Here is a 14,558-nt window from a genome sequence, read left to right as displayed (position 1 = left end):
CTCCTCAAATAATATTGCAAGATAAATATCTTAGCGTATTGTTTACATCGCCCATTGCTGACAGCCTCTAAATCTTGCAAGACTGTTTCCTCCATTACACATTCGCCTATAAACTAACTAAATTGTAATATGAACAAATAGACGGACGTAATTCAGAGTAATATCGCATGAGAATTTAAAAAACCAACAGCTTTTCCCTTTCTTCTCATTATTGAAGTTAGACTTTCTGATACATCAGAATTGAGCTATTATGAGGTGCTAAGTCAAAAATCAGACGATTTATTGTAAGTTTAGTATAGAACATAGTCAATGTAAGTAGAAATTCTAATTAATTTCAGACTGCTTTATTTAAATAGGGAAAGACCATCCATCTGAAATTTCTCTCAAGTTGGTCGGTGGATTGTGGGTGGGGTGCGGAATCCGCAAGAGATAGCTGGCTAGAACAAAGTGTACCGTCCGCTAAGAGAATCAGTGTGATAGAAATGTATTTTAATGCCATTAAAATATTTCATACAGAACGAATAGGAATAAATGAGCTTACCTATGCATTTGTAATTCTCAAATTCCCCTGCTGTACTCAAAGAGGAATACTTAATTTTTCCTCGCAAATATCGTATAAACGGTTATTTAAAATTGACAGTGAATTACGTAAAACATCTTAGTTCCAACTCCCTGAGGGAAGAATGAGAGGCAACAATAACTTCACTCATACTTAATCGCCCCACATTTCTTTAATAAGAATAGGCCTATGAGGTAGCAGACTAATCCTCTTTAGGAAATTATTTTGCAACAACAAGGTTGTATCTAATAATGGAATTTCAACAGCATCACTAAAAACCACAAGCGTATTTTATTGTAAGACTCAAATACTTGAATTTTGAATATGGAAGCGGCGTGTTAATTACTCACAAATATAAAGTGATAAGTGGTGGATGAATTCCATTCTACGAAAAGTTGATTTAAAAACAAATGCAAGTACGTTTTTCTAAAATGAGATCAAGAAAGCCAGTGAATGTGTTTATTTGCTCAAGCTTTATTAAAGTGCTAAATATTGTTTTATCATCAAGTACAATGATAGAAATTATCCGGCTTCCAATGACATTGAAATGGAAAAAGGATGTTCATTTTCCCAAGAAAACCATGAGAATCGTTGATGATCTGATTTCGACAACAATTTTGTAATCTATGCGGAAAACACTGTGGCATAAAGTTATCATATCATAAGGAGTGAAGGAGAATCCACGCCGGAAATTTAAGTATAACTATAACTTAAGGCAAAATAGCTCAGTATGACAGCGGGAAGACCAGGCCATAATTAGCCATATAAGAGCGTGATTTTGATGACAGCAATGTCTTTCACTTACAAAACAAGAACCCTCAGATTGCATACTCAAAACGATCTCTAGTTCAGCAAAGAGGCGCTGCTTTTTCATGTGAAATTCAATCTAAGAATAGCTTAAAAGGCGAGAATTTCGGGCTGGATTTGGTAAGCGTTCAACGGCGAGTTCACTGATAAGAAATTCGTTACCGATCATTTAAGATACCATTGTTTCCATCGAAATAAAATAAAATATCATAGTCCAAGAAGATTTACAAACATACCTTAACAGGCTACAATGTATTCATGGCCTACTGTATAACTCGTACAGTTCATGAACACGCTAGCATATAGAAGTCGCTTTATTTCCATGGCCCTCTGTAAATCTTTTAGTGATATTGTTTGTTACCGATTGCTAATATAAATTTTATTTTCACTACAGTTTCTTTCAGTTTCATGCAGTGGAAATATTAAAAGTAGACATATTATCTCAGAATCTGGTATTCAGGAACTTATTCTGAGTCAACAATAATTACTCATATCAAAAACATTGTAATATTCCAACGTGAAATTTTAAAGGTAACAATCTATTTATCGACGTAAAAGTCATGTCAAATTGCATATTCTATCATTATTTTCTATGTCAATTTATTAGAGATACTGATATCAACGTTCTTTAGTTTGTTTCCACAACAATGATACTTTAGACATCGCACCTTGAAAATAATAGTAACGAAAAAGCGGACAGATCATTTGAGAATCTTGGATTCTGGAAATATTTTTCATGCTTGTCATTCTTACCTAATAGAAATTCATCTTTTCAAAAATATTTCACCATGCAAGCTAAGCACCGTATTCGAAAGAAAGTCATCAATGTTAAGTCAGTAATAACCCAATCCTGTCCTATAATACAGTTTATTATTATATCGACATTTCTTTAAAAAATAATTCAACGTGATTTGAAATTCAAAGTATAAGTTTGAATTGCCTTTCTGAAGTACTTTTCTTCTTGAAATGAAATCTGCATTTTTCTCTCACAAAGTAAGATTTTTAATATATACTGTCCTCTCCACATGCTGAAAATCAGAAGAAAATTAATGGTTCGCCAGGAGAAGGTACGAACAACCAGTAAGAAATGAACAAATAGGAGATAAAGATCTACATCTACATTCGTATTTTGTCACTGTTACACTCAGGAAAGCACGCAATTAAATTTAACCTCGAAGGTCAGACGATGAAAAATTTAGCGCATACAGTAGGCAAAAGTAAGTGAGCGGCAAAATCAATTTTGTTGTTGTAATTTGACCACATTCACGTCAGAAGCAAAACATCAGACATCGTTAACGTTGTATACTAAAAATTACAAGCTGACTAGCGAATTTCACTTCCCAATGGAAATATTCTAAGACTGCAAACGAAGAATCAATATGGAATTAGAAATTTTGCTAAGTGAAGGAAAACGAATTAGTTAATGATCAAAGAAGGCCATGAGATTTAACGCTTAACCAAACCGAAGCTTCAATGGCGATTTATCACAGCCCTCTGAAATCAATGATAGGCTTATACTGTTTTTAAAATAGCTCTACTCTTTCTAGTATTTAAAAATTTGTTTCCAAATCTACTGCATCGTTTCCTACCTATTATTAATATTGCACTACAAATATTGGGGCAATAACTTGAAGCAGTGTTCCTCACAGCCTTCTGAATTCATTAACGTATCATTTTTAGAACAGCAATGAGAAGGGCTCAAAGCCTTCTACTAAAACAAATTACAGTATTTCCAATACTAATGTGTTATTTCTCACTCATTAGTAATAGGCTACTTTGTTTCAAATATCGGCCATAAACTTGAAACAATGTCTCTCAGAGTCTTCTTTCCTCTAACGATTTAGAGTGTATTTCTTTATGACTCAAGTGAACGAAATTCCTACTTGCAATACATTCCGTAAAACGCCTATTTTTCAAGAACACCACAGACTTTGTAAGATTATTTATGAATTCTAAGCCTAGTTCCTTTAAACGAAGCATGTCTACCTCCATTTCTAAACCAGCCACTCGGATCGAATATCGAACAGGCACTGTATTTTCTAAGCAAAGGAAACACAAACTACTCATGATCTAAACAAGGCCATGATATTTAACGTGTAATCAAAACTTAGCTTCAACTGAAATTTGTCACAGCCTTCTGAAGTCACTGATGCGTTGTTTTTAAACCAGCGTGAAAGAGCCTTAGAGCCATCTAATAAACCAAAATGTTTCCAATCCTACTGCGTCATTTCCCGCTTATTGGTACTGCGCTACAAATATTGGGCAAGAACTTGCGACAGTGTCACTCACAACCTTCTATTCTCTAATAATTCCGGGTTTATTTCTTTATGACTGAAATAACACAATTCCTACGTGCAACACATACCGTAAAAGGCTTATTTTTAAACCACAACACAGCCATCGTAAGATTATTATGAATTCTAAGCACAATCCCATAGGACCAGGCACATCGTTCCCCCACTTGTAAATTACCCACTCAGACTTCTGTCGATAAATAAACCAAACCAAAGATATAAAGTAAATCAGAAAACATGCATGCCTATAATAAAGTAGGCTATATAAGAACGGCAATTAATTTTGTCTAGACGACTGTCATATCATAAACGTACTTCATTACAGTGATGCGAATTCATATCGCCCTTAAAAATTCACGAACGCTTAAGAAATAATAATAATAATAATAATAATAATAATAATAATAATAATAATAATAATAATAATAATAATGAAACAAAGGTACACAATTTAGTTTAAGGGACAGGATTTAAAAAAAATAGTTTACGTCATTCCATCGTTCAAACCAGTGAGATATTAAGCTATTAAAAATAAAATAGTTCTCTTGTTAGACGGATTTCTAATACCAATAATTTCTGTTATAAACAATTGTTACAAATTTAACTCAGTAGCTAACTATTCTTGAAGGAAGGATTATTCGAATTATATCGGCTTTGTTTTGAGTATAACAGTAGGAATGACAGAATATCTTACTGAACAAGACTATCACTTTACTGGAAATAAAACGGCATTTTATACCATAAATAATTTCACCATAGAAGGAATAAAAGTTAGGGCCTACCTCATATGAAATAAAATAGAAATGTTTTCCTTTTCCACCACCTATCAAGATTTCTTTCACTTTCAGACAGCAAAAGCGGCTAAGTATGATTCTTATTACACCAATAGATTATCGGACGGAATATTTCGAAGGATGTGCAGAAAGGGACATTCAGAAGCAGAATAAAACAATTTCTTTTTAAGGTAATCATTGTGAAACAGGTTAATAGGGCACATAAATTGGTGCATATTAACTTAAATTTTGAAGGAATATTCTTTGCCATATTAGGTACAGTCAACAATTCAGTGTTTGATAAAATACCGTATTTAAAATACAAAATTTCAAACCGTATTTTTCTCTGAACTGATAAAAATGAAAGTTAGGACCACTTAGATTTTGGAGCTGTGCAAAAGTGGATGCTTAGCTAAATCGAATGTGGATTACACATCGAAGAAGGGACTACACAATAAAGTGATGCATAACAGAAGCTTTGCACATTACAAACGAGACTTCGTTTTTGACAAGCAATCAGCGGACAATTCTTTGATTCTATTTAATTCTACGAGATGTGAAACTTTAGAAACTTGTTTCCGAATACGCTAACAAACCATGACAATAGTTTTGCAAGTCAAAATCAAAGGAAGCCGTGAATTATACTTTTTAAGATTACACTATCCACTTCACATGACGTGGGGAACAAAAATCATGGTTACGAGAAAGTCAAATCGAAGATCAAGGGAGAAATATTATTCCATCGATATGAAATATATGTTAAAAAAATAAAGGTGTATTCCTACAGCCGGCTTTTAAACATCTCTGAGAACACTTAATGCCACTGTATCTTAATAGTAATGATTGTGCTAGTCCAGGTTTTTAAAGAGAATTATAATTGTATATTTAACACGTAATTTGGATTACAAAATATCAACTACTGTATGTATCATCTAGATTACGATTCTCCAGTTTGAGTACTGAAGTTCTGAATTTGCTTGTGATGTCACATCAGTCTTTTTGAAATTGTACCTGGGTGAATTACCGAATAATCACACCACCTGTAGTAAGAAGAAGCAGAAGAAACCCGAGAATTTATTACAAGAGTTAAAAGAAAAGAGATATTTTAGGCCTTATTAAGGAGAGACATTAAATTGCTCTGTGATAAAATCTATATTGACAGAGAATACACGACAGTCACTGAGGATGTATCTTAAATATCTGACGTATCCATATAGAATTCATTGAGGTTTCTAATATAAAAAGTACTGTCAGACATGCAGAAAAATGACCTGATATTTGAATGTCTGTTATCATAATATGAGGTAGTCTATTAAGAACTACACAGCAGTTTATCGAGTGAAAATCTAGCCTACATCTTTCAAGATAACCTTCTGTTCACTGACGTCCAACAAACTTTGTAGACTTTATGGATATATTCCTCAGGATTCGTTCAACGAACTGAATTGAAACAAAGGTATTTACAACAAAGACACAAAGACTGTTTAATCGTTATGATTGCCATGCAAATTACGTGAAGACTTTAAAACTCCTGCCGAAGTACTTCGCAAGGTTTCGCCGCACCGGACTTCTAAAGCAAATTTGTAGAAATTAATCTTTAAGATTTCCTATACCACACAGTTTTCTTTGCTGTGCACTGCTAGAGCTGACGGTTAAATTAAATGCTTTAACAGTTAATTACTGAAGAAATGTAAATTAAGTATAATGAACGATATAAAAACCACTGAATTTTCACGTCACAATTTGAATTAAAAATAACCAATAAATGCTAAATGTTTGTTCTCTCAACTCACGTATATTTAGAAAAGTTCAACTACGAAAAAAGTAATGGAAAATCAAATCACATTTCCCTTTGCGCCTGACGAATATCTACGAGATATTGCACGTTAATTTTGTTATCCTAAAAACATATTCTCTATGAACTTCACAATACAAATGGTCTAATTATATTCTACAGTACACTAAACCCTGGAAATGTTCACAGTTGGAATTTAGAATATTTAGAATATTTTCTTTTTCAATAACTTAAGTAAGGGGAATCTACAACTTTGCAGCAATTCTTTCGGAGTTTTTTTATACAAGAACATCAGAGCATCTACTGACAGTTTCACATGGAATTCAGCGAGTGTAAAAGGAATTTCACTGAAATCTCTAAAGCCTGATTAAAAGAATTTCTCTGAGAGTTAAACATACAATTCTTGAATTTTCACATCAGCTTAAAGAAATGAATTTTCAAGTTATAAGACATGCTAGTCCGCTAGATACATTTATTTCTTAATTCAAAATTTTTAATTTAATAATTTCCCACCTATTAACTGTTACCATAAAAGTATATTGTTTACTACTGGCTACTGTGCCACTTTTAAGTATTTCGTACTGTCTACAGTCCTATTTCGTTCCGAAGATATTACACAAAACTGTAGTAATTTTTAGTAATTGGAACGGTGATGGTTAAGAGGTTTCCTAGACGGGCATTTTATAATTTATGCGATTTATCCAGACTCTCCAATGTTCGCTAATTTTTCACTAAATATTTGTACGTTGATATTTGTACATGGGATGCACAGAATGCCAAAATATCACGAAAATAAGCAATGTTTTACACAGAAACATAAATACTCTAAGATGCGGACTTACCTCCCGGATTTTGTGATGACCATTTCCGTGCCGAGCTTGTGAAATTTTTCCCACAAATCTTTTCCTTCTAACGTCACTTTGGGGTCGTCGACGACCCCGTCGTCTTCGGGTTGGATGGCCCTCAAGGGTCGCACCATCGCAGGGTGGTGGTGGTGGGCAGCTGCGGCGGCCGCTGCAGCTAGGACGACGTCTTCGGCGGTGGTGTAGGGGTGTCCTGGGGGCAGCGCGCCGGGGTGATGATGAGGGGGTGGCGGGGGATGATGTGCATGATGCGGTAGCTTGGGTATTAAAGTCCCTGGATAACAAGCGCCGGGGCCGGCACCGGCCGCTCCGAAACTTGCAGCTGCCGCCGCTAGAGCCGCCGCCGGGAAATACTGGTGGTGAGGGGCGGCTGCACTGCCGGGAGATATGGGATCAGCCGTAGAGTTTGCACCTCCAGTGCCGCCAGCACTTCCTGGAGTACCACCTGCTGTAGGGCTTGAAGAAGGATTTGCACCGCCTCCGCCACCCCCACCCCCGCCCCCACTAGCGGTAAGTAACGAACTGACACTAAAATCTGTTGGGCGCTGCAACAGAAATGGGTGATAAGCCATGGAGGCTGCTTGAACACTGTCCGAAGTTGCACGGCAAAGTACGCTAGACTGCTCGAATCTCATGGAGAAAAGAGTTTGGCTGTTGCTAGTAAATTAATTCTTCCAAGAAAAATCCTAGTTTTTGTTTCAAAAATCCTTTCTTTTCTTTCTTTGTTTTGCCCCACTTCTTTTATTTTTTAACCACGCACAATTCACACAGAATCAAGACAAGGGAAGATGAACTTAATAGCGTCACACTCTCTTGTTTCAATTAGTTTCCACACGAACTCATAAATATTGCATTGGACTAGTTTATTTTATAAATTATGTCTTTTATAGGCCTAATAATTTTACTATACTCTTCTTAAAGTTACTTTGAAAAAAGGGAGTTCGCTGTGAAATAAATAATGTCTCAAATAAAACTCACCCGATATTTGTATCACATGTTTAACCTCCAAAGCCACCTGAAACTGTTCACTTATTCGTCTTGGCGGTAATATTATCCCATGGCCACTTTCACTGTTCACTATAGCATCACTCCATGGCCATATAAATCGTTCACTGCTTCTCTATTGCCTCAGTCTATGAAAAGTTAAAAAAAAGGACGAACAAGCACCGTTACTACAACAACCTAGGTAATCTCAATGGATTGCGATCAGGAAAATTACTCTTTCCTCGTTCAGTCACACGGAAAATACGACAACAGTAACAGTCACACTTCAGAACCAACAACATCTTCTGACGGACCATTTTCTTCTTCTCCTTCCAACATTGATCATCACACTGATCGAAAACAAAAGCACTGATTCACACTTGATACTATCTTGCAGGAGCAAGATGAAGTTACTTTTAGGCCTAAAGTAGCACTGGGGGTACAATGATGTTCAGTTTTTGTTTTCAACAACAACAGAAAAAAAGAAGCGTCGTTTTGTTTTGGAAGTTCAAATAAGTTAGGTGGTAATAATAGATGATCTATTTTCTGGTGAATATTAGAATATAAAAGCACTGTGCACTGGTAGATGACGCCCCGTTACGTAACAATGAAGCTAGATTCACTTTGTGGAGTCCTCTTGTTGTGGTTACACTAGGTTTTGAGGGATGCAAGTCTACGTGCTAAGACCATCACCTCACCAACACGTACTAAAAGCGATGAGCTAGCCGTGGACTTTAACACCACGAAAGCCAAGCCTCCGTCCTCCGCCGTACAGTTCGTCCCTTCGCTCTCTCGCACACTCCGTGTTAATGAGGTAGGGGAAGACAAGGGATAGAGATGGCGCTATAGGAGTCGGGGCGTGAGTGTGAGCGAGATGGCGAGACGTTGTTTGGTGATTGGGTCGCCTCGTCACCGGCTTGGACCAATGGCGAGGCGCTGCTGGGCTAGAGTGCTAGCCGGTTTCACACCATGTGTGTCAGTGTGATAGGGGGAGGCAAGAGGGGTGGGAACGCGTCAAGTGGGAGGTGTTTGTGGCTGGGTCTGAGGAAAGGAGGGGGAAGACTCGGAGCGTAGGAGAGGGGTCGGCGCGGGAAGGTAGGGGAAGTGACTGGCCAGAGGGGTACACAAGGGGAAGAGAGCAAGCAAGACAAAAGATCGTACGAGAGGCACAGAATAGCAAAATAAATAAGATAAATTTGAAATAAATAAATCCAATAATTTATTGCCCATAGAAACAAACCGAGATACCTGAAGGAGTTAAGACCGATAACAAGGCAAAATGCACAGGAAACCAATGGACAAATTAATGATTCCCATTTGGGAGAAGCAAATTTATAAAAGAGAGAAGATTTCTTAATTCAACGAACAAATAATTAAATTATTATGAGTATTTACTAATTTGGAGAAAATGACGTTGTCTTTAAAAAATAATCTCAAACTAAACCGGTTAACATTCATTAGAAAGAAGCAATTAGTATAGGCTAAAGTTATCAAAGTTTTACATGAATCCGAAGATAAATAACAGTGCATATAATTACGTAGACAATGAAATATGAATATGAAGATAAATAGGGCAGTGTGAGGAAGAAATGTATGGAAGCATAAAATTATGGATAGAATGTACGAAGCAGGAATCTGAACAAAGCATTAGGCTAATAAGTCAGAATAACAGAATAGGCTAAATAAGATAGCAAGGCAAGCAAGCAAAGTCATATCCGTACAGGTCATGAAGGCCCTTGGAGGGGTGGAAGGTAAAGGCTTCCACTAGATTGGAAATAAATCCAATAATAAGATAATAATTTAACACCCATACAAGCAAACTGGGATACCCGGGGGTTAAGATGAATAATAAGGCAAAAGGGAGGAAAATTAGGGGCAGGAAACTAATAAAAAAATGAGCCCCATTTGGGAGAAACAATATTTTGAAATGGGGAAGATTTCTTAATTTAAATAATTAAATTATTATGAGTACAAACTAATTTAGAAATTCAATCCGAAACTAAATCAGTAAACTTCATTACTAAGAAGGAATGAGTTGTTGTTGTTTGAGTCATCAGTCAGTAGACTGGTACGATGCAGCTCTCCATGCCACCCTATCCTGTGCTAACCTTTTCATTTCTTCGTAACTACTGCATCCTACATCTACTCTAATCTGCTTGTCATAGGCTATTCATACCTTGGTCTACCCCTACCGTTCTTACCACCTACACTTCCTTCAAAAATCATCTGAACAAGTCCTGGTTGTCTTAAGATGTATCCTATCATTATATCTCTTCTTCTCATCAAATTTAGGCAAATCGATCTCCTCTCGCCAATTCGATTCAGCATCTTTTCATTTGTGATTCGATCTATCCATCTCACCTTCTGTATTCTTCTGTAACACCACATTTCAAAAGCTTCTATTCTCTTTCTTTCTGACCTAGTTATCGTCCATGTTTCACTTCCATACAATGCCACGCTCCACACGAAAGTCTTCAAAAACACCTTTCTAATTCCTATATCAATGTTTGAAGTGAGCAAATTTCTCTTCTTAAGAAAGCTCTTCCTTGCTCGTGCTAATCTGCATTTTATATCCTCCTTACTTCTGCCATCGTTTGTTATTTTACTACCCAACAATATTCATCTACTTCCTTTGAGAGTTCATTTCCTAATTTAATATTTCCTGCATCACCTGCCTTCGTTCGACTGCACTCCATTACTTTTGTTTCGGACTTATTTATTTTCATCTTGTACTCCTTGCCCAAGACTTCGTCCATACCATTCAGCAGCTCCTCTAGATGTTCTGCAGTGTCAGGTAAAATAACAATAGCCTATCAAAGGAATGAGTAGCCTAAAATATTAACGAAGTGTTTACTTGAATCCGAAGATAATTAATAGTGCATAAAATTAAGTAGACTATGAAATATAATATGAATATGAAGATAAATAAGGCAGTGTGAGGAAGAAATGTACAGAGCACAAAATTAAGGATAGACTTCAAGAAAAAAGCTCAGAAACTTAAAATAAATGAGAAATTTGAAGTAAATAAATAAACCCAATAATTACCCATGAAAGCAAGATGAGATACCTGGACGTGTTAAAACGGATAATAAGGAAAAGGGAAGCAAAGAAACCAATGAAAGAATTAATTATTCCTATTTGGGAGAAGTGAAATTTATATATAAAAAAAGTAAGGAATAGGCTACTTAATTTAATAAACAAGTGGTTAATTTATTTTTGTAAAAAGAAATACAAAACTGAACCACCAGTAGACTTACGAATTCACTACAACAAGATATTCAAATTGTGGTGCGCGAACCGCAGGCGGCACGCCAGAATATTGCATAGAATTAATATTAAATTGTGGTCTGAAGAGCGCCATTCTAGAACACTAATGTCGAGAGTGTTCTGTGTATTAAAACCGATATGAAGTAATGAGAGCTGTTTTAGTTAGGACCAACATAAGATCACAGGTAACTGGAACTGGACCTTCATCCTCACTCCCCATTGTTCACCGTTGAGATCAGATTTTTGTATCCAATAGTCGGGAGTGGTGAAATTTATTTTGCTTTTTTACAACAATTTGTGTGAAAGTGGATTCTCATTTTTTGAGTATTTGTGAATGTAAAAACTGTCTTAACGTTTACCCTGAACCTCAGACTGAAAATTTCAGTGACCCGTCCAGATATCAGCAGACTAACCCTTGTCATCATCATTATGAGTCGTATAATTCATTGCTGAACGTCGTGACCCCATTTGACTTCACACAATATTCTTTGACGATGATCAGCTTCTCTTAAAGCCTGCTGAAGAGTCAGACCCGTGGTACGCAGAACTTGATCAATCCACCTACTCAATGTCCTTCCTCGTGGTCTTCTGCCGACAACTTTGCCTTCCACTTCTCTAGATTTTCACTATCCCGTCTTACAATATGCCCGAAGAATTGGACTATTCTTTTTGTGACGCGAGAAGAGAGACGTTCTGAGATATTCTGTTTTTGAACAATAGATGTATTTGTTCTTTTTTTCGTCCAAGGTACGCGGAGCATCCTTCCTCAACACCACATCTGAAAGGTGTCGATTTTCTTGTCCAATCTTTTGGCCATTTCCTCGTCGTCCATATTCTACTACACAATGAGTGCATCACGTTCAAACCTTCGTCACCAATTACTTTAAACATCTCTCCAGAAATACCATCCAGTCCAGGGGATTTAAAAAAAAATGTTTAATGGTGTTCTTGATTTTGCTTTGTAGAATGGAAGGTTCCAATGCAGAAGGCCCTCTTGGTTGCTGGACTGCTACATCAACATTTCTTTTCACAGTACTTAATGTTTCCACCTGTCTAGCGCTTCTTTTCTATTCTCAATTAGGCGTCCATTCTCGTCTTCTATAACCCATGTGAGTGGTTTAAATTGACGAGCAATGCTATTGATTTTGTTGAAGAGATCCTTTGTTTGATTTCAGTTCTGGTTTTGTTCTATTTCCTCCCAAACGCTGTGGATGAACTGTGAATTATCACTTCTACAATTACACACTATCTTTCTACACAGGACCCTGTACCTATTCTTCACCCGTCTCACTAGTTCTAAAATATTTGAACATTGTAAACAAAGATTGTTTAATTTAAATGTTATAATTTTATGACTTCAAATTAGTTTCGGAAGAATGAAGAACCGAACAATTATAAGAAATACTGAGTGGAAACTGAAAAGAGATAGGCCTACTTTCAGATATTACAAAAAACAAGTACAAAAATTATTTTAAACTTTTTTTGCTAGTGGTTTTACGTCGCACCGACACAGATAGGTCTTATGGCGACGATGGGGTAGGAAAGGCGTAGGAGTTGGAAGGAAACGGCCGTGATCTTAATTAAGGTACAGCCCCAGCATTTGCCTGGTGTGAAAATGGGAAACCACGGGAAACCATCTTCAGGGCTGCCGACAGTGGGATTTGAACCCACTATCTCCCGGATGCAAGCTCAGAGCCGCGCGCCTCTAACCGCACGCCCAACTCGCCCGGTAAAAATATTATAAATCAGTAGGCTAAATGAGGAAGTCAGAAATAAAAACGTGGTTTGAAATATTTACTTTTTTTCATTTTTATTGTAAAGTGTCCAGCTCCATGGCTAAATGGTTAGCGTGCTGGCCTTTGGTCACAGGGGTCCCAGGTTCGATTCCCGGCAGTCCTGGAAATTTTAACCATCATTGGTTAATTTCGCTAGCACGGGGACTGGATGTATGCGTCGTCTTCCTCATCCATCCTCATCACTACGCGCAGGTCGCCAGCGGGTATCAAATCAAAGGACCTGCACCTGCCCAGCCGAACATGTCCTCGGACACTCCCGGCACTAAAAAGCCATACGCCAATTCATTTTTTAAATTTTGTTGTAAAGTAATGTTCTGACCTCAGCGCACTTCCTCATCGGAACTCGAGAATAAAGTTTGGAAAAGGGTGCACTGGAAGTCAGAATGCAGGTTATAGGAATAGTATGAGGCATGCATAGGAAGAAAAGTCTTCTCAAAATCTGGAAGAACACTTTCATCAGTCATTTTTGCCAACAGTCGAATATTTTTCAGCCAGATATAATTTTTTATGAATTTCATTTTCACACACAGGTGTTCTTATTATTAAATGTCACAATGGCTTGGATAATTCTATAGGCCTATATCAGTCTTGAAACGTCCATCTGCAATAATAATGATAATAATAGTCTAATAATAATAATAATAATAATAATAATAATAATAATAATAATAATAATAATGTTATTTGATTTAGTCGCAGAAAGATAAATCATAAGATAAATAGGGTGGTGTAGAAGTGGTGATGGGAATTTAGAGGCAGATGGGTAGTAAATAAAGTGCAATAGAGGAAATGTTTCGTAGAAAGAAAGATGATTAAAAGAACCTATTAAGATTACAAAATTAAAGAAAGGTAATACGGAACAAAATAGTAAGAGGGTTAAACCTAGACCACCGAAATGGAGAATAAAAGGAATCAGAAAATAGGCTACATAAAGTTTCATTACAGACTGTTACACCTGTCAGCGTTCAATCTGCAAGTCCGTATGGATAATTATTCTCCCCCACAATCCTCGGTTTTTAACCAACTCGATGGCCTTGTTTACATAAATCATTAAAAAACTGAGTCTAACAATCGACGTCTTTATCTCCCTCCAGTTCTCCCACGAACCCATTATTCTTCTAGGTAATCTATCCTTCTCCATTCGCCTCATAAGACTCCCAAAATTAGTTTCACCCGTCGAGTTATTCTAACTTAGCCTTTATCCCCTCATTCGGAGTACGTACCCTCCTGCCAAGAAGGTCAACTGGGACAACACAAGATGTACACATCAAACATTAAATTATTTGCAGCTACTAAGTTGTAAGAATTCAGAGAGCCTCCGTGGTTCTGGAGGCAGCGCGCCGGCCCCTCATCGCTGGGTTCCGTGGTTCAAATCCCGGTCGCTCCATGTGAGAATTGTGCTGGATCAAGCGGAGGCGGG

General features: G+C 36.9%; 1 protein-coding gene across 1 annotated transcript in view; it reads right to left on the bottom strand.

The window, feature by feature from the left end:
- Positions 1 to 7,726, bottom strand: part of bi (T-box transcription factor bifid) — a 498,179-nt gene extending 490,453 nt beyond the window's left edge. The window contains exon 1 of the mRNA XM_067159519.2: positions 7,071 to 7,726. Within this exon, the coding sequence (XP_067015620.2) occupies positions 7,071 to 7,726 (656 nt within the window). The remainder of the gene's footprint in view (positions 1 to 7,070) is intronic.
- Between the last annotated feature and the right edge of the window lie 6,832 nt (positions 7,727 to 14,558).

Source organism: Anabrus simplex, chromosome X (assembly GCF_040414725.1).
Source record: "Anabrus simplex isolate iqAnaSimp1 chromosome X, ASM4041472v1, whole genome shotgun sequence".
Lineage (NCBI taxonomy): Eukaryota > Metazoa > Arthropoda > Insecta > Orthoptera > Tettigoniidae > Anabrus > Anabrus simplex.
This window is presented reverse-complemented; position numbering and strand designations above follow the sequence as displayed.